This window comes from Macaca fascicularis, chromosome Y (genome assembly GCF_037993035.2).
Source record: "Macaca fascicularis isolate 582-1 chromosome Y, T2T-MFA8v1.1".
Lineage (NCBI taxonomy): Eukaryota > Metazoa > Chordata > Mammalia > Primates > Cercopithecidae > Macaca > Macaca fascicularis.
This window is the reverse complement of record NC_132903.1, coordinates 4,776,751-4,796,863: the sequence shown is the minus strand read 5'-3', so window position 1 is coordinate 4,796,863 and position 20,113 is coordinate 4,776,751. Positions and strand designations below refer to the sequence as shown.

The 20,113-nt window shown below is 34.9% G+C and overlaps 1 protein-coding gene across 37 annotated transcripts in view; it reads left to right on the top strand.

The window, feature by feature from the left end:
• Positions 1–20,113, top strand: part of LOC141406934 (histone demethylase UTY) — a 212,305-nt gene that overhangs the window by 79,660 nt on the left and 112,532 nt on the right. For all 37 annotated transcript variants that reach the window (XM_074030498.1, XM_074030508.1, XM_074030502.1 and 34 more), the window contains 2 exons: positions 5,856–5,910; positions 8,967–9,001. In XM_074030498.1, the coding sequence (XP_073886599.1) occupies positions 5,856–5,910; positions 8,967–9,001 (90 nt within the window). The remainder of the gene's footprint in view (positions 1–5,855; positions 5,911–8,966; positions 9,002–20,113) is intronic.

The following is a 20,113-nucleotide window of genomic DNA, read 5'->3' as shown; positions in this document are numbered from 1 at the left end:
CCAAGTAGTTGGGACTACTGGTGTGTGCCATTATGCCTGCCTTTCTACAAGGAAATTCTTAAAGATTAGTAGAGCATATAAGTATACAGTAGTCCCCGCTTACCCACAGTGTTGTTTTCTGAGGTCAATTACCTGCAACCTTGGTCAGAGATATTAAATGGAAAATAAGGATAAATAAACAGAAACAAGCAATTCATAAGTTTTAAATTGTCACTGGGCTTAGTGGCTCATGCCTGTATCACTTTGGGAAGCTGAGGCAGGTGGATCATGAGGTCAAGAGATTGAGACCACCCTGGCCAACAGAGTGAAACACTGTATCTACTGAAAAGACAAAAATTAGCTGGGCATGGTGGTGTGTGCCTGTAGTCCTAGCTGCTGGGGAGGCTGAAGCAGGAGAATCGCTTCAACCTGAGAGGCGGAGGTTCTAGTGAACTGAGATGCCACCACTGTTCTCCAGCCTGGTGACAGGAAACTCCATCTCAAAAAAAAAACGAACAAACAAAAAAAAGGAGTTTTAAATCCTATGCCCCTTCTGAACAACATGATGAAAACATTCAGAAATGCTTCTTTAATTAGCATAGCTTACATTTAGCAGATGCATATTTGATACACTGCTTTCCTAGAATGTGAAGGAAAAATGCTATAATAGTACACAGATATTTTTGTTTGGTTTTAATGGAGTATGGTTATATTAAAATTGATTTTAAAATTAGTATCATATTTTATTGAGTTATTTCTAATGTTTCTGTATACTTAGTACAAAAACATTTTGATCAAACTGCTGTCTAGGCAACAGAAATTATTGCCTGGGGAGATCCAGAAAAGGCTTCATAATGCAGGTTTAAATCCTAGCCTAAGATTTTTTTTTTAAGAGGATGAGATGATGTTTGCTGAGGCAGACAACAAAGTTGTTTTCTTTTTTTTGAAACAGAGTCTTGGTTTTGTCACCCAGGCTGGAGTGCAGTGGCGTAATCTGAGCTCACTGCAACCTCCGCCTCCTGGGTTCAAACAATTCTCCTGTCTTAGCCTCTCGGGTAGCTGGGACTACAAGCACCTGCCACTATGCCCAGCTAATTTTTGTATTTTTAGTAGAGACAGGGCTTCACCGTATTGGTCAGGCTGGTCTTGAAGTCCTGGCCTCAGGTGATCCACCCAAGGTGCTGGGCCTCCCAAAGTGCTGGGATTACAGGAGTGAGCCACTGCACCTGGCCAAATTATTTTCTTTTCAGGCCAGTTTCTATCCTGTGGTGACTTGTTTAGGAAAGGCCTGTATTCTCATATATTTAATATGATTTCAAGACACATTTTACTTAAAAATATAGTATAGTCTGAAGTGTGGCTATTATGATTTCCTTTTTGTGTTGAGGAAAATAAGTATTCTGTGCTTCCAGTACTTCATATACTTAAAAAATAGTCTGTATTCTCTTGTTCTGTTAGCATGTTAAGGATCCACATTTCAGTTTGCAAACCAAGTGTCTTAGTTCATTTCTGCCCCTGCAATAGAGTACTAGAGACTGGGTAATTTATAAAGAAAGAGATTTATTTGACTTGAAGTTCAAGGGGCCAGGAAGTCCTAGATCTTGGGACCACGTCTGAAGAAAGTCTTCTTGCTGTGTCAGAACATGGTGAAAGGCATCACATTAAAAGCAAGATAGAAAGATATGAGGTGAAACTCACCCTTTTTCTAAGGAACCCACTGTTTTGATGACAGCATTAATCTGTTCATGAGAAGGAACCCTTATGATCTAATCACCTCTTAAAGATCTCTACTCTTAATAATGTCACAATACCAATTAAATTTCAACATGAGTTTTGAATGGAATATTCAAACTACAGAACTAAGGGGAAATAAAAGAAATGTTCACAGTGTTCAAATGTTGGGTTTTTCTTCAGGAAATAAGGTTTTTATTTCCCAGTTTTGCTTTTATTATTTTTATTTCAAAAATATGTATGTATCATTATAAAAGGTAATACAAAAAAAGATCCTATACCCATCAGTTTTTCTCAAAGGTAACATCTAGGAAATTGACATTGATATGGTCCAATTTTTTTTTTTGAGCATTTTATTTCTAATGTCTGCAATTGTTTTGATCTTATATGAAAAAAAGACTTTTGCCTTCATTTATTTTTAGGTTCATTGGATGGGGCCCTGAATATTAGACTGACAAAAAGACTAACAAGAGAAAAATAAACAAATTTATTAATGTGTGCATTGCACATTATACACTAGAGAACTTTGTGATGAGTGTCAACCTAAGTAATCAAAAAGGTCAGCATAATGTTTAAGGAGAGTTTATTCAATTGCAAAGCTAAGGTCCCTGCAAACACAGATTCCAGGAAAGTTAGTTTTCCAAAGTGTAGAAGTTTGGGTTCGCTTATACAGACAAAGCTTTCTTCTATGTAAGGGTTACTGCGGAGTTAACAAAAATCTGATTTGTTGAGGTAGTCTTTATCTTTCAGGAAAGTATATTCAACATTTTACACAAAGACGTAACTGTCATGGGGTCTTAGGCACCATCCAGTCTGAATTAGGCTGATAAAAGAGACAATTAATCTCAAAGATGAGTGATTGGAAGGGGGAATGTCTGGTGTCTCTTAGTTGTTTACTTAACAAGATCAATGAGCAGGAGCTGTTGTCCGAGAAACTATAAGAAACAGAATTGCAAACATTCTGTGTGACTCAGTTTCCACGGTTTAACTTCCCTCTTGGCATCATACATTTAGAGGGTCCTGAAGTTTTATTTTCTTTCTGTGAGTAACTCAGAAGAGTGTACAATATGGGCTGCTGTGAGATGTAACCAAAAGAATAGTAAATTTGTAGAGAACTGACAAGACAAACGGAAGGACTTGAAGTTTCTAGGGGAAGCAAATTGTGGAAAGGTAAATATTTGGGAGAAGTTATATAGATTACTCCTGTGCTGCCTTTAGGTTTATAAGAGTATAGAGTTGTCTTCAGAAATTAAGAATCACCCTGTCCTTTCAAGTAGAAAAGAGGATGGAGAGTTTTATTGTGCCTGTTTCTTATTTGCCTGTAGCTCAAAGTAATATTTATGTCAAAATCGCATATTTTGGGGTGGCATATTCTGAACCCCTTTGTATATTATCATCTCTCGTTAATGATTGATGAAGTATTTATCATTAAAAGCCTATTTGATTATGAGTTACCAATTTCAGAATGTGTTTCAAGTGGTAAGTTTTAAAAAACGAAGTTAAATGGTAACTTCATAAGTTAAATGGAGCCTCAATACTTTTAGGTTTTGTCTTTTTTGTTTGGTTGCTATTGTGGAAGATATACGTAACATGAAATTTATCCTTTTAACTATTTTAGTGTACATTTTAGTGGCATTATTTACAATGCAGTGTAACCATTACCACTTGTTTTCAGAACTTTACATTATCCTATACAAAACTTTTCTACCCATAAATCAATACTTTGCCATTCTCTTTTCCTCCAAGTACCTGGGAGTTCCTTTATTCTTCTACTTTCTGGCTCCCAGTAGAACTCTCTGCGTGTCTTATATAAGTGGACTTGTACAATGTTTGTCATTTTATATCTGGCTTATTTGACTTGGCATATTTCAGGTTTTCATCAATGTCGTGCCATGTATCAGAATTCCTTTTTGTTTTCTGTATTTTTTTTGAGACAAGGTCTCACTCTGTCATCAAAGCTGGAGAACAGTGGTGTGATCTGAGCTCACTGCAACCTCAGACTCCCTGGCAGAATCTTCCCATTCCTTTGGGATGAATATGGCTGAATAATATTCTATAGTTAAACCACATTTTCTTAATCCTTTAATCTGTGGTGAACATTTGTGTTATTCCACTTCAGCTGCTGTAATAATGCTGCCTTGAACATTGATGTACACAGAGTTTGAGTCCTGTTTTCAGTGCTCGAGATCCAATTTCTTCTTTGCTTTGCCAATAAATAAAAAAAGAAAAAAGAAAAACAAATCTTTTTCATTTCTGTTTGTTTGCTTGGTAGTAGCTATCCTAATGGGAGTGAATTGGTATCACATTGTGGTTTTCATTTGTATTTCTCCTAATAGCTAATAATTTTGAGGATGTTTTCATGTATTTATTGGCCATTTGTATTATTCAAGATATCTGTTCAAGTCCTTTGCCTATTTTGAATTTTTCAGTCTTTTTGTAACATATTTTGTATTGTGCATTTTAATTCCTTATCCAGTTTATAATTTGCATTTTTTTTTCTTTTCAGTATCTTGATTGTGGTTCATTCATGTACAAAATTTTTTAATTTTGATGAAGCTAAGTAAATCTGTTTTTTTGTTACCTGTGTCTCTGGTGTCATATCCAAGAAATCACTGTCAAATTCAATGTCATAAAGGTTTTTCCTGTTTATTGTTCTAAGACTTTAATAGTTTTAGCTCTTAAGTTTATGTCTCTGATCCATTTTAAGCTAACTTTCGCATATGACATAAGAGAGGCCCAACTTTTTTTTTCATACAGATACTTAGTTTTTAAAATACCATTTGCTGAAAAGTCTAACTTAAATATTATAACACAGATGCCAAGCCCGTGTCTACTAGCTAGTGTTCACTCTCTTGATGCTATTTGTGATCATTCTTTGATTGTAATATCATGTAGAAAACATTAATTTTGTTCTTTGTTAATTGACAGTTCTCAATTTGACTAGGTGTATTTAGGATCTCTGATTCCCACATTGATTTTTCCCTTGAAACTTAATTTTTAAACATCGTTGAATATAATTTATTTTTACAAACAACTTATGATTTGACTATGTATATTGTCATTTTAAACATTAAATATTAGTATCTTTAGTACAATTTTAATACTTTCGTTGTAGGTAATGATCTTTTTGTAGTTGACTTTTAAAGTAGCTTGATCTTTGTTGGTATCATGGTTGATTATTCTTGAAAGTTAGTGGAGGCTCTGAAAATCGAATATTTATGGGAATAGTTTGTAGGATGTTTGAAAGAGATGTGTGCATTTCTTATTTAAATGAGTTTTAAGGCCTATTATCTTTAGTTAAATAGTTCATAGATTATAAACATTAATTACTGTGTGATTTTAGCAATTATTCATTCTATCTGTGGACAGAACTACAAGTTGGTTTGCATTCTGCATAAGCTTATATGATATATTTAGAGTAGAAATATAAGTGTTTTAATATTTCATGATTGATTAGATATTTTATATACACAATTCACATACATTTAAAATGTTTAGCACCCTGTTTTAAATATGTTTAAAAGCACCCTGCTTAGTGCTTGAGGTCCAGTTTCTTCTTTTGTCAATAAATGAAAAAAAAAGTTATTGGCAAAGAACAACTACATTTCACATGTGAATTTGAAAATAGTTACTTGATGTGTTTCAGTAGGTTGTACATACAGGTTTTAAATGTTTTGATATACAGTGACATTGAAGAATCAGTAAAACTAGGTATGTTTTATTCTTTATGTTAATTCTCATATTATCTAAGTTGGTTTCTGAAGTTCAGGTCTGGATAAGCTATAATGCTCTAAAAATATAATCGTATTTTCCAGATTTTAAAATAGTGAATTGAATTACATGTCTCATTTATACCGTAATATTTTGTTTACTTCAAATATCTGAAGTTTTTTAATAAAACAAAAATATAAATATAGTAAATTCTTCCATACAGCCTCCATTCTTAACTATCTTGGGGAAATAACTTGATTAACACTTACATTTTCAACAATAAATTTGGAATTATAGTAATTTTATTTGGTTTAGTGTAGTGCATTGGTGTAAGCTTTGTTAAATTATGATAGACATTGAAAAGCTATAATAGAAAATGTCATTTTATGCAACTCTTAATTTAGTGCATTAATATTTTTACTTTTCTCCTGCAGCATTTTCAGTTAGCCTTGATTGACTGTAATCCATGTACTTTGTCCAGTGCGGAAAGTAAGTATTTTTAAACAAAATACTTTCAAGCAAAGAATATTGATGATACCTTTCTGTCTACTGATACCTTTGTTTTTGTTCATTCTTGAGAAAAGAAGTAGAAGGCATGTGCCTGATTCAGAGAGTTTAAGTCACTGGAGTTGAGTTGATTCGAGTACTATTTTTCTTGCCCAAAGACAGTCAGTGTTATTATTTGATAACTATAGAAATGACTGGTATGTCACAGAGCACTAACAAATAGTGATTACTTACTTTAGGTAGTTTTTCTCCTTTTGTAGTGTCTATGTTTTTATATTACAAAATTAATTCACCTTTTAATATCTTAGAATTTGTACATACCGTAAGCCTATTTTTTGAAACTTTCTTGTGTACTTGGTGATGTTGCAAATATCAAAAGTTTTTAAAGCCAGTTTTAAACAAAACATGAATGGAAAGATTTTAAATTTATGAATAAGTTAAAAATGTGTAATTTAAAAAATAAATTTTGTTTTTTGAACTCTTGAAGATGAATGACTACAGTTAATATTTTAGGGAAAAACCATGTTTAAAAAGAATATAAAAATTTAAATAATGCAATTTTCCTTTGTAATAAAAATGTTAGAATGTTAAAGACCTTTTATGTCAATTTTTTACCTATTGCAGTCTATAATTGAAAATTGCCGTATTAAGCATACCAAGTTACATAGTTACACTCCTTTTTAATGTATAGACAAGAATGAAACATGGGCTGGGAGCACTGGCCCACTCCTGTAATCCCAACACTTCGGGAGGTGGAGGTGGGTGGATCACCTGAGGTCAGTAGTTTGAGACCGGCTTGGCCAACATGGTGAAAACCCCATCTCTACTAAAAGTACAAAAATTAGCCAGATGCAGTGGTGCACACTTGAAATCCCAGCTACTCGGGAGGCTGAGGCAGGAGAATTGCCTGAACCCAGGAGGCGGAGGTTGCAGTGAGGCGAGATTGTGCCACTAAGGCCGGGTGACAGAGTAACACGCAGTCTTAAAAAAAAAAGAAAGGATGAAAGGTGGAGGTTTTTACCCTACAAAAGATGATGTTTTGTTTTATGGGATGGTGAGGTCAGAGACCTGGGACTCCAGCCTAAATTTGTATTTTAAGTTCAGATAGTATTAGGATACCAATTACCCCTAATCTTTTTCTGTTTATTTGGTGGGTACAGATATGGGGGATATGGGACATAGTGTTTGGTTTTTGGTTTTCTCTTTGGGGTGGGTGGGTGTGTGTGTGTGTGTGTGTGTGTGTGTGTGTGTGTTTGGTGGGTACAGATATGGGGGATATGGGACATAGTTTTTGGTTTTTGGTTTTCTCTTTGGGGGGGGAGGGGGTGTGTGTGTGTGTGTGTTTTAATTTTGTTTTTTCATTTGAGTCAGGGTCTCACTCTGTTGACCAGGCTGAGTGCATTTAGTACAACCATGGCTCACTGAAACCTTTATATACCAGGCTCAAGTGATCTTCCTATTTCAGCCTCCCAAGTAGCTGGAACTTTAAGGGGCATGCAATGCCTGGCTAATATTTTTATTTTTATTTTTATTTTTATTTTTGTATTTTTTGTGGAGATAGGGTTTTTCCATGTTGCTCAGGCTGTTCTTGAACTCCTGGGCTCAGGGCCTCCCAAAATACTGGGACTACAGTCACAAGTCACCGCACCTGGTACTTTTTTCCTTTTCTTAATCTGTCATCTAGTTTCTCTCCGACAATTCAGAGACATGAGATTTTGATTAACTGGATCTTATGTGGTAAGGAAAACTCTGAAAAGGGGAGGGAAGATGAAGAAAACTTTTTTCTTTTGTTGTTTTTATTTTTTGGGGGAGAGAGGTTATTATCTTGAAATCATACTTTTTCTTTAAAAAAAGGTTTTTCTTTTACTTTATGGCTGATTACATTTTATATTTGTCTTTTGCAAAGCAATAATTTAGTTTCAGAAAGTTTGTTTTAGTTAATTATAAAATTTTGGAGTAATTTTTGTCTTATGGAAAGGAATTTATGGTTATCTAATGCATTGTTCTCCAATTTTAGATATGGGGAACTTACTGGAAAGCTGCTTTCCAGACATTTACCCAGGTTCACTAAATCAAATCTGAAAGAGTTTAGCTAGGAATTGGTAATTGCATCAACCATCCCAGGTATAACTTATTTTTAGGAGATTTAGAAATGGTGTGAGAAGCAAGGAGGGATGATTCAGAAGGGAGGAGAGACAAAGGGATGTCAGAATTTCATGATTGCTATGGGGCTTTTCTTTAAAAATATAAATATTCTGTTTATAATTTTGAAAGTTTTAAAAGATACATCTTAAAACAAGAAAAGGTGTTTATCATGAATGAATAAAAACTATAAAATTCAAATAGTTGGACTTGTAATTATCTGTTGTGATTTTGTTGTGTGCTCTGGTGATGGGGAATTGGGCATCAAGAAGGGCTGCAAAAAGAAACCAAATAGTCTGCCTTGTTTGAGTCTTCAAATAAATTGTTTTGAGTCTTGCTCTTTAGGTAGTTTGACTATTTGTGTTTGTTCTTGACCACAGTGATCTATTTCTGAAGAATTAAAAGAAAACTAGGTTTCCTTATGTTGTTACTAGTATTTGATCTATAACCTAAAAAAAGTTGTTAATAAAAGATTTAATATAAAGAAAAGCATACACATTGAAAAACATTTCTTGATTACAGAGTAAATATTATGTTTTTAAGGTAAAATTTTGAATACCATGTATTGAGATATGCAAACTTAAATGCTTATGTTTTCTTAATACTCCGGTTAAGAACTTTTTATGACGTATACTTACCTATTGTGGATTTTGATGATTATTAGAGTTATAAATAAATTGTTTACAATATTACTTAATTTTTTATATTTTTTTTTGGCATGATCTTTGTTAGGTTTAATTGCATATTGTTTAAAACAGAAGTTGCACTGCTAGTCAAATATATATTCCATAGTTTTAGCATTTGCCTATGTCTGACATTTTATATTATCCCTACTTTTTGTTACTTTATTACATTAGACTCTATTGTAACTGATCTTTTCCCATGATCCATTGCAGTTCAATTTCATATTGCCCATTTGTATGAAACCCAGGTAAGTGTTTTAATTTAAGAACAAAAATAAAACAGTCACCTATGCTTTAGATGAAATGAAATGTACTTGAAGATATCAGGCTTTAAATGAAATAAATATACTAGACAATTTGAGTTGTGGGTATTACACTCTTTCATATATTTTGTATTTTTCTCTCATTAAATTTGTTTGAAATTTTGTTTAGTGAACAAATTGTTAAAGACAAATGAAGGAATTTAAGATTTGTATTTACTATTTGTATATAGCAGTTTCTGTAACTACCTTAAACTCTGTATTTTAATTTATTTCCCAAATACAATATTTGCCATGTGTGCAGTGCTTTGACTTCATATAATTTGCCTCTATACTTATTTATTTCCCAAATACAATATTTGCCATGTGTGCAGTGCTTTGACTTAATATAATTTGCCTTTATTTAAAAAGCTTTCATTTAACCCTGGATGTTATGTCTACTTTTATTTTAAAGTATTCATGAATGATTGTAATAAGTCATTGTTATTGAAGTTTTCTGTTTTTCTTTAAGATTGCGGTATCTTTTAAACATCATACCATTTGAAATGATAGTTACCACTACTTCAAGGCTGTTGTGTTTTTAAAGTTATTTCAGCTTTTTTTTTTAATACTTTGCTTTGTGTAGTGGATTTTGTTATATAGTATTAAGACTGTAGTAACATATGGATTAACAGTTTGTGGTGGAGTTGGTAGACTTACAAAAATTGGTAGCATTTCTGTGTATTATGAGTAGCTGAACGTTTTGAATTTAAATTGTGAAATAAAGAGAGATTTAATAACCATGTTGGGCATGGTGGCTCATGTCTTAATTTCAGCATTTTGAGAGGCCGATGCAGGAGCCCAGGTGTTTGACACCAGCCTGGGCAACACAATGTGAGACTGGTCTGTATAATTAATTGTTAGCTAAGTGTAGTGGCATGTGCCCATAGTTCCAGCTACTTTGAGGGCTGAGGCTGGAGGTTTGCTTGAAGAGTCAGAGGCTGCAGTGTGGTGTGATACTGCACCCTAACTTGTGTGGCAGAGTGAGACCCTGTCTTAAGGAAAAACAAAAAACAAACAATTTCATGGTGGGGGAAGCTTATTAACACACCTATGTAATTTTTTAGGTCTGCCCTTATGTTTCTAGTACAAGTAGAAAATAGTGTTGTAGAGAAGTAGATTTGATGCAGGATTATATGCAAGACAGGAAAGATGCTGTATTTTCCATTCTTAATGTTACTATGAGATTCAGTAAGACACAGAACATTTAACTGGCTGGTTCTTTAACTCAGCTGTGACAAGCTTCGTGGGAAGTTTTTAAGAGTTATCTATGTGTTTCTCTACCTCACTTCTCCCTGTGCTCCACAAGATACACACGGTGGCCTTAGATTTACTGAATCAAAGTTGATACACCTTTAAGTTGGGATATTCTAACCTACAGATTGATTTTGTTTTACAAAATGCATTTAAATCCATTTGTGGTGGAGGTTGCAAATTTTTTGAATTTTTGCAGACATACCTTGGCGATGACCTTAAGCGGTAGGATATGAAAAAACCCCATATGCTTAGCATTCCAATAGTGGAACACTAGGCATAAATGGGTTAAGAATTGCCCATCTTTTTCGTGAGTGTCGTGAATAAAAATTCTTAACGTGCCATTCCAAGTTTAGGGTATGTATTTTTTTCATTTATTATGTTGTTGCTGTTTTAAAAACATTTTCTTAATCTTTTGATATAGGAAAAGTAATTTTATTATTTTATTTTTTAAGAGATCAGGTGTCCCTTGTTGCCCAAGCTGGAGTACATTAGGGGGACAATTTTAGTTCACTGCAGCCTTGAACTCCTCAACTCAAGCCATCCTCCCTTTCAACCCCTGGAGCAACTTGGACTACTAACATCCAAGCCAGTTTATTTTAATTTTTATTATAGATAGGGTCTTGCTGTGTTTTTAAAGCTGATCTCAAAACACCTGGGCTGAAGTGATCCTTGCATTTCAGCCTCCCAAAGCGCCGGGATTACAGTTGTGAGCCACTGTGCTTGGCCCCAGTTAGATAATTTTTTATGACCCCAGTAAATGACAAGAACTGGTGAAAATTATACTTGACAGTAAAATATCTTGAAACTATTTTTGATTCTAACATTAAACACGCCTGATGTATTAGTCTATTCTCATGCTGCTAATAAAGACATCCCCTAAACTGGGTAATGTATAAAGGAAAGAGGTTTAATTGACTTAATTCAGCATGGCTGGGGAGGCTTCAAGAAACTTAACAATCATGCAGAAGGGAAACAAACACATCCTTCTTTATATGGTGACAGGAAGGAGAAGTGCTGAGCAATGAGGGAAAAGCCTCCTATAAAAACACCAGATCTTGTGAGAACTCAGTATTACGAGAATAGCATGAGGGTAACTGCCCCCATTATTAAATTATTAATATCTCCCATTGGGTCCCTCCTACGGTACCTGGGGATTATGAGGACTACAATTCAAGGTGAGATTTGGGTGTGGACACATATCACATAATAGAGAGAAACTAATTTTAAATGCATTCTACCTATTAGTATGGTTTGTACAGTTGAAGATATTGAAATAATCTCAATTTGTATCAAAGGAAAGAAATATATGAATTTTAAATGACATATAATCTAATTTTTAAAGATACAAATATAAAAAATTCTTCAGTGAGTAATCACTGAAGTTACAGAATTTTTATATTTGAATCTTTAAAAATTAGACTATACCTGTTCTTTGTGTAGTAAAGGTCAGTATAACAGAGTGGGGACATGAAGTCTAAACTGAGTACAGTCTTCTCAAAAGTGGAAAAATGGGTAGTGTGCTTTCATGTCAGTTGACATATTCAGTGGAATTCTTTATCTCAATGATACCTTTCTTGTTAATATAAGAATGTTTCCTAATTTAAAAAATTCTGATACAAGCGTTTATCTTCTATAAGTAGGCTGAAGTATAAAATGTAGTATTGTGTGAATACATATGTAGATTTGATTTTCCTAATTTTTAACCAGTAAAGGAAAGACTGTCAGCTAGGTTTTCTCATATCCTTATAGTATCTTCTGCCACCTGATAATTACATTTTCTAAAATTTGCAGAGCTTTTCTTTTTCATAATCTTTCAATAGCCAGTTAAATAGGCTTTGTAGCTTTTTGGATAAACATATGATTTACCCTTACTGTGTTGTTACGATGATGACATTAATTGCTAAAATCAGTGTAAGTTCTTAATAAAATACCAGCAAAAATACTAACAAGAGATAAAAGTACTAAAAAGTATTGCCAATCCAAATTCAGTTACACATTGAAAGACTAACATAGTACGATCAATAGGCCGTTATCTGTAGGATGTAGTGATCATGCAAACATTGACAAACTGATCAATGTGATATACTACATAAACATGATGAAAGATAGATGATTATATGATTATCTCAGTAGCTGGATTAAAAGCATTTGACAAAAACTCAATGTTTTCACATGATAAAAATTCTCAATAAATTACATAAGGAATGTATTTCAACATAATTAAGGCCATATATCACAGATCTACAGTTAACATCATACTCAATTGGGGATAATGGAAAGCTTTTTCACTAAGATCAGGAGCAAGACAAGGATGCCCACTTTTACTACTCCTGTTCCACATGGAACTAGAAGTCCTAGCCAGAGCAGTTAGGCATGATAAAGAGATAGAAAAATACTTATTGGGAAGAAAAAGGAAAAGAAGTTTTGGTTTGCAGAAGTCATGATCTTGTAGATGAAAAAAAAAAAAAACCTAATCACCTCCAGGAAAAATTATTAGAACTAAAAAGAAAACAAAACCAAATTTATTAAAGCTTCAGGATACAGAGTTAACATACAAACATCATAGTATTTGTGTGTGTTAATAACAAATCATCCCCAAAAGAAATGGAAAGATCTGTAGCCTGGACTATGTTAAACATCAGTGAAGGAAACTGAAGATGACAGAAATAAATAGCAAGGTCTCTCCATGTTCATGGATTAGAAGAATCAGTATTTATCATAATGTACAACTACACTAAGTGATGTCTCAAAATTCCAATGGCATGTGCACAGAAATACAAAAAACTATTGTAAAATTTGTGTGGAATCAGAAGACACCCTGAAGAGCTAAAGGAATCTTGGACAAGATAAACAAGGCTGGGGCATTACACTTCCTGATTTTATAATATATTATAAAGCGATAGTAATGAAAATGGTAAAATAGTGACTGGTATGTAAAAAAAATACATAGACCAATACTACTTTATGGACAGCCTGGAAGAAAACCCCACATACATAGGGTCAGCTGATATTTGACAAAGGACCCAAGAAAATACAGTGGAAAAGGATAGTCTTTTCAGTAAGTTGTTTTGGGAAAGCTGGACATCTACATGTATAAAAATGGAATTAGATTTTTATCTTACACCATACACAAAAAGCAACTCAAAATGAATTGAGGACTTATAAACATAAGACTTAAAACCATAATAGAAGAAAACAGCAGGGAAAGCTGCATGACATTGATCTTAGCATTGATTTTTCTGGATATGGCACTAAAGACATAGGTAATAAAAGTAAAAATAGGTAAATTGCATCAAACTGAAGAGCTTGTATACAGCAAAGAAAGCAGTCAGCAAAGGTAGAAGCATCCAAGAAGTTTGGGAGATGATATTTGGAAACCATAAATTCCAATAAGGCTTAATACCCCAATATCTCCAAAATCCATATTACTCAGTAACCTAAAAGTAACTCACAAGTAAAAGTGGGCAAAAGGACCTGGATAGACATTTTTCCAAAGAAAGTATACTAACAGTCAACAAGTATATGACACACTGCTTAGTAAAACTAATCAGGGAATTTCAAATCAAGTCCATCGTGAAATATCACCGCGTATCTTAGGATGGCTATATTAGTCCGTTTTCACACTGCTAATAAAGACATACCCAAGACTGGGAGATTTGGAAAGGAAAGAGGTTTAATTGACTCACAGTTCTGCGTGACTGGGGAGGCCTCAGGAAACTTACAATCATGGCAGAAGGTGAGGGAAAGCAGGCACCTTCTTCAGAAGGCGGCAGACAGCAGAATTGTCAAGCAGAGAGATAAAACCATTAGATCTTGTGAGAACTCACTGTCACAAAAACAGCATAGAGGAAACCACCCCCATGTACCTGGTTTCTCCTTTGACACATGGGTATTAGTGGGGATTACAACTGAAGATGAGATTTGGGTCGGGGCACAAAGCCTCACTACATCAGTGGATGTTATCAAAAAGTTAAAAGTGTTACTGAGGATGTGGAGAAAAGAGAATGAACCATACAGTCCTGGTGGGGGATATAAATTGGTACTGCCATTATGGAAAACAGAGGAAGGTTACTTTAAACATTAAAAATAGAGCTACCATATAATCCGGCCATTCACTTCATGTATATCCAAAGGAAACAACATCAGCACGTGTCTCCACTTCATACTAATTGTAGGATTATTTGCAACAGCCAAGATGTAGAAACAAACTACATGGCCATTGAAAGATGAATGGATAAAGAAAACAGGGAGGGTGTATCTAAATATATACATAATGGATTGTTATTTGACCTTTCATATAATGCAAGTTGTGAAATGTTTAAAGACCCATATATAAAGTAAGTATACACAAATGCTGTTTGCATGCAACATATGCAGTAACATCTCTAAATGTATTAGTTTTCTTCTTGGCTATTTTTTGTTCGTTTTAATAAGATAACAGGAGCATGTCATCATCTATTGTTACTTCTTTTGGTATTATTTGTACATATTTTTAACACAGTAACTCCTTAAGCCTACTTTATTTTAGTTTTGTATTTAGAAATTGCCTAAATGAATCCAGAAGTTGAATCCTTGAAAAGATCAAATGGATATTTCTCACAGGTGCAAAAAAGCAAAAATGTTAGAAGTAATGAAGAAATTTGCTACAGGGTTACAGATGTGTTAATAGAAGGTATTTTAGAACTACTGTATAAAAATATAACAATTGTTAAAATCTAGAAGCTTTTTCCTAGCAGAATATAAATGATGAAATTTTACCCAGAAGTAGAAAACTTGAATGGGCGAGTTGCTGCTCCAGTCTTATTCACATAAATTAATTTTTTTATTGTTGTTGAGACAGAGTTTCACTGTTGTTGCCCAGGCTGGAGTGCAATGGTGTGATCTGGGCTCACTACAACCTCCACCTTTCAGGTTCAAGCATTTTTCCTGCCTCAGCCTCCTTAGTAGCTGGCATTATAGGCACCTGCCACCATACTTGGCTGATTTTTGTATTTTTAGAAGAGAAGGGGTTTCACCACATTTGCCAGGCTGGTCTCAAACTCTTGACCTCAGGTAATGCACCCACCTCAGCTTCCCAAAGTGCTGGGATTGCAGGCATGAGTCACTGCTCCCAGCTAGAAATTAAAATTTACTATAAAAAATTTTAAAGGAAAACTAGATGGTTTTTAAAGATGGATTTTCTGACTAGTCTTTCAGATTTAGAAACTAATGATATTTTAACATTCATTTTGTTATTATAATACTGCATAATTTTGCATATGGTTTGTACAGAATGAAAAGAAGGGGGGTCTGTGACTTCTTCCTCCCTCTGCCTCTTAACTATATTTATTTCCAAAGCAGCCACCAGTGTTAATAGTTGTTTGAGTATTGTACAAAAATCTTTTAATTGTTTAGGTAAATTCACAGATGTATTTGTATAATTTGTTTTTGTTTTCCTTTATTTTATTCAAATTGTATGTAGTGAGCATATTCTCTTTGACTCTTGTTTTTGTTTTTTTTTTAACTTGTGTCTTGGAAGTTACTATTAGTACAAGTAGAACTGTATTGTATAATGTCAGTGATCTACTTTGACCGGTTTAATTAATAATTGTGAAAATTAGAAATAATGTTACTGTGAATAATTCTTCATTTAAGCTATTTTAAATATGAATGGAATGTTTACTTGATTTATTGATTATTTATTTTATTTATTTATTTATTTATTTTTGACAGAGTCTTGTTCTGTCACCCAGGTTGGAGGGCAGTGCTACATTCTCACCTCACTGCAACCTCCTCCTCCCATATGCAAGCAGTTACCCTGCCTCACCCTCCAGAGCAGCTGGGATTACAGGCACATGAGATTACGGCACGTGCCACCATGCCCAACTAAGTTTTGTATTTTTGTAGATAAAAGGTTTTGCCGTGTTGGCCAGACTGGTCTCGAACTCCTAACCTCAAGTGATCTGCCCACCTTAGCCTCCCAAAGTGCTGGGATCACAGGATTAATAATCACCACCCCCAGCCTACATTATTTCTTAAAGTAATTCATAAGTTAGAATTAGCTTTAGCACCATAAGTTTTGGTATAAGTTTTGATACTTAAAGGCAGATTTTATTCACATAAACACAAAAATTCTATGTAAAAGGTAAGCCAAATCCGGTTTTTATGTAAAAGAATATTAGGCATAGTCGTATTCTATGAATTTAACTTCATATTATATTATAAGAAAATGTTTTAAATGGGATATAAATGAAATAGACATTCAGAAATTAATAATGTAGAAATTTTTAGAAAGTATGCCTTAATGTTCTTCCCCTGGTGAATAAAAGCAGACAGAACATTCAAAAGTTGCTTCAAGATAAAGAAGTTGCATACATGTACAAAACACGAAATGGCAGAGGTGAAATAATCATTATTAGAGAAATTAAAATAGCTCACAAAAGTCTGTTCTGGAGAGCTCTATGTGAACAGAGGTTGAGACACAGAAGAACTGCCGGACTTAGTGGCTCAAACCTGTAATCCCAGTGCTTTGAGAGGCTGAGGTCAGAGGATCCCTTGAGGCCAGGAGTATGAGACCAGCTTGGGTAACATGGCAAGACTGTCTTCACAAAAAGTCTAAAAAAAATTTTTTTTAGCTACATGCAGTGGCTTATTTCTGTAATCTCAGCACTTTTGAGGCTGAGGTGAGAGAATCTTTTGAGGTCAAAAGTTCAACACCAGACTGGGCAGCATAGCCAAAAGTACAAAAATTAGCCAGGTATAGCGGTGCACACCTCTCCTAGATATTCAGGATGCTGAAATGGGCACATTGTTTGAGCCCAGGAGTTGGAGATTATAGTTAACTTTGATCGCTGCCCTGCAGTCTCAAAGACAGAGCAAGACACTGTATACTTAAAAAAAAAAAAATTGTACAATATTCTAAGGCAGTACGTACTACAAATATATCTCTTCATGTAAACATTAATATTGGTTTATATCCACAAAGTGTAATAACTTGTTAGAATTGAGTGTTCTTTTCCAGGAATATTTCTCTATTTCTTCTTTGGTATCTTCATCAGTTTGTTTTTTTATTGTTGTTATTTTACTCATATAGATCTTGTACATGTTTGCTAGAATTACACCTACTTTATTTTGGGAATGCTATGTAAAGAGTATTGTGTTTTTAATACCAAATTCTGCTAGTTTATTGCAGGTATTTAAGAAACAATTGGTGGGGCACAGTGGCTCATACCTATAATCCCAATACTTTGGGAGGCCAAGGAGAGTATCACCTGAGGTCAGGAGTTGGATACAAGCTTGGCTAGCATGATGAAACCCCTGTCTCTACTAAAAATACAAAAAAATTAGGCAGGCCTGGTGGCACTTGCCTGTAGTCCCAACTACTTGGGAGGCTGAGGCTGGAGGATCACTTGCACCTGGGAGGCGGAGGTTGCTATGAGCCAAGATTACACCATTCCACTCCAGCCTGGGTAACACAAGTGAAACTCCATCTCAAAAAATAAAAGAAACAGTTGTCTTTCTTCATATTACTCTTAGATCATGCAATTGTGAGTTAAAAATTTCAAGAGGCCTTTTTTTTGGTCACTTCCTTCAGATTATCTACATACATTATCTTGCCCATGGAGAGAGCAGTTTTATTTCTTCCTTCCCAATCTGTAAACCTTTTATTTTTTAATTACTAATATTTTTTGAGATTTGGTTTCACTCTGTTGCCCAGGCTGGAGTATAGTGGTGTGTTCTGAGCTCACTGCAACCTCTGCCTCCTAGTCTCGAGCAATCCTCCCAACTCAGCCTCCAGAGTAGCTGGTAATACAGGCCTTCACCACCACACCTGGCTAATTTTTGTATTTTTAGTAGAGTCAGGGTTTCACCATGTTACCCAGGCTGGTCTTGAACTCCTAAGTTCAAGCCATCTGCCCACCTAAGCCTCCCATAGTGTTGGGATTACAGTGATCCCCATGGCCTGCCGTCATGTGATTTTTTTAAGCCCTTTGATTTAATGGGTTACATTAATTGATTTTCAGTTAAACTGTCTCTGCACATCTGGGATAAATCCCACTTGGTTGGATTGCAAAATAGGTTGTATTTCATTTGCTAGTATTTTGCTGAGCATTTTCATATCATATTTACAAGATATTTTGATTTGTAGTTTTTGCTTCTTGAAATGTCTTTCTGATTTTGGATTTAGGGTAGTACTGGCCATGTAAAATGAGTTAGCAAGTACTTTGTTTCTTTCTTCAGAGAATTGTAGTTTTTTCCCCCAGATGTTGGTAGAATTCACCAGTGAGCTGATGTAGGACTATAGCCTTCTTTTTTAGAAGATTATTTATTATTGCCTTGAATTTTTTTTACTAGATATGTACTTATTCAGATTATGTGAGTTTTGGCAAATGTGTTTCAAGAAGTTGGTTCACTTCCTCTACATTTTTTGGGCATTTTTTAATTGCATTCTCTTATTATCCTTTTAATGTCCACGGCATCCATAGTTATTATTGCGCTTTCATTTCTGATGTGAGTTATTTGTGTCTTATTTCTTTTTTTGTTAACCTGAAAGGTAGGGGCTTATTGATGTATGGATCTTTTCACAGAACTAGTTTGGTTTCATTGACTTGTTTTTTATTGATTTCCTGATTTCAGTTTGATTGCATTCTGTTCTAATTTTTATTACTTAATATTTTAATATTTAATTTGCTCTTTCAGATTTTTTTTTTTTTTTGAGACGGAGTCTGGCTCTGTGGCCCAGGCTGGAGTGCTGTGGCTGGATCTCAGCTCACTGCAAGCTCCGCCTCCCGGGTTTATGCCATTCTTCTGCCTCAGCCTCCCGAGTAGCTGGGACTACAGGCTCCCGCCACCGCGCCCGGCTAGTTTTTTTAGATTTTTTAAGGTGTATGCATAAGTGATCGATTTTCAGTACTTTTTTTTTTTTTTCTTTTTTTTTGAGACGGGTCTTGCTCTGTTGCCCAGGCTGGAGTGCAGTGGCACCATCTTGGCTCACTGCAAGCTCTACCTTCCGGTTCACACCATTCTCCTGCATCAGCCACCCAGGTAGCTGGGACTACTGGTGCCCACCAGCAAGCCCAGCTAATTTTTTGTATTTTTAGTAGAGATGGGATTTCATCGTTTCAGCCAGGATGGTTTCGATCTCCTGACCTCATCATCCGCCCACCTCAGCCTCCCAAAGTGCTGGGATTACAGGCGTGAGCCACCGCTCCCGGCCAGTATTTTTTTTTTTTTTTTTTTTTTTGACACAGAGTCTCACTCTGTCGCCCAGGCTGTAGCACAGTGGTGCGATCTCAGTTTACTGCAACCTCCACCTCCCAGGCTGAAGGAATCCTCCTGCCCCAACCTTCCAAGTAACTGGGATTACAGGCACCAGCCACCACACCTGGCTAATTTTTGCATTTTTAATAGAGACAGGGTTTTGCCATGTTGGCCAGCCTGGTCTCAAACTCCTGACCTCAAGTGATCCTCCTGCCTTGGCCTCTCAAAGTGCTGGGATTGTAGGCATAAGCCACTGCGCCCTGCCCAGTATATTCTCTTTTTTGATACGTTCATTCAGTGCTTTTGCTCCATCTCACAAACTTTTATAAGTTTTGTTTTCATTTTCATTTAATTCAAAATAAATTTTTTTATTTTCTTGAGAACTCTTCTTACTCGTGCTGTAATAGGAGTGTACTATTTAATCTTGAACTGTTTTGGAGATTAACCAGTCCTTTTACTTTTATTGACTTCTAGTTTATATCTGTCAATTCCTAAATTAAAATAGGAGTGTGCTATTTAATCTTGAACTATTTTAGAGATTAATCAGTCTGTTTAATTGTATCG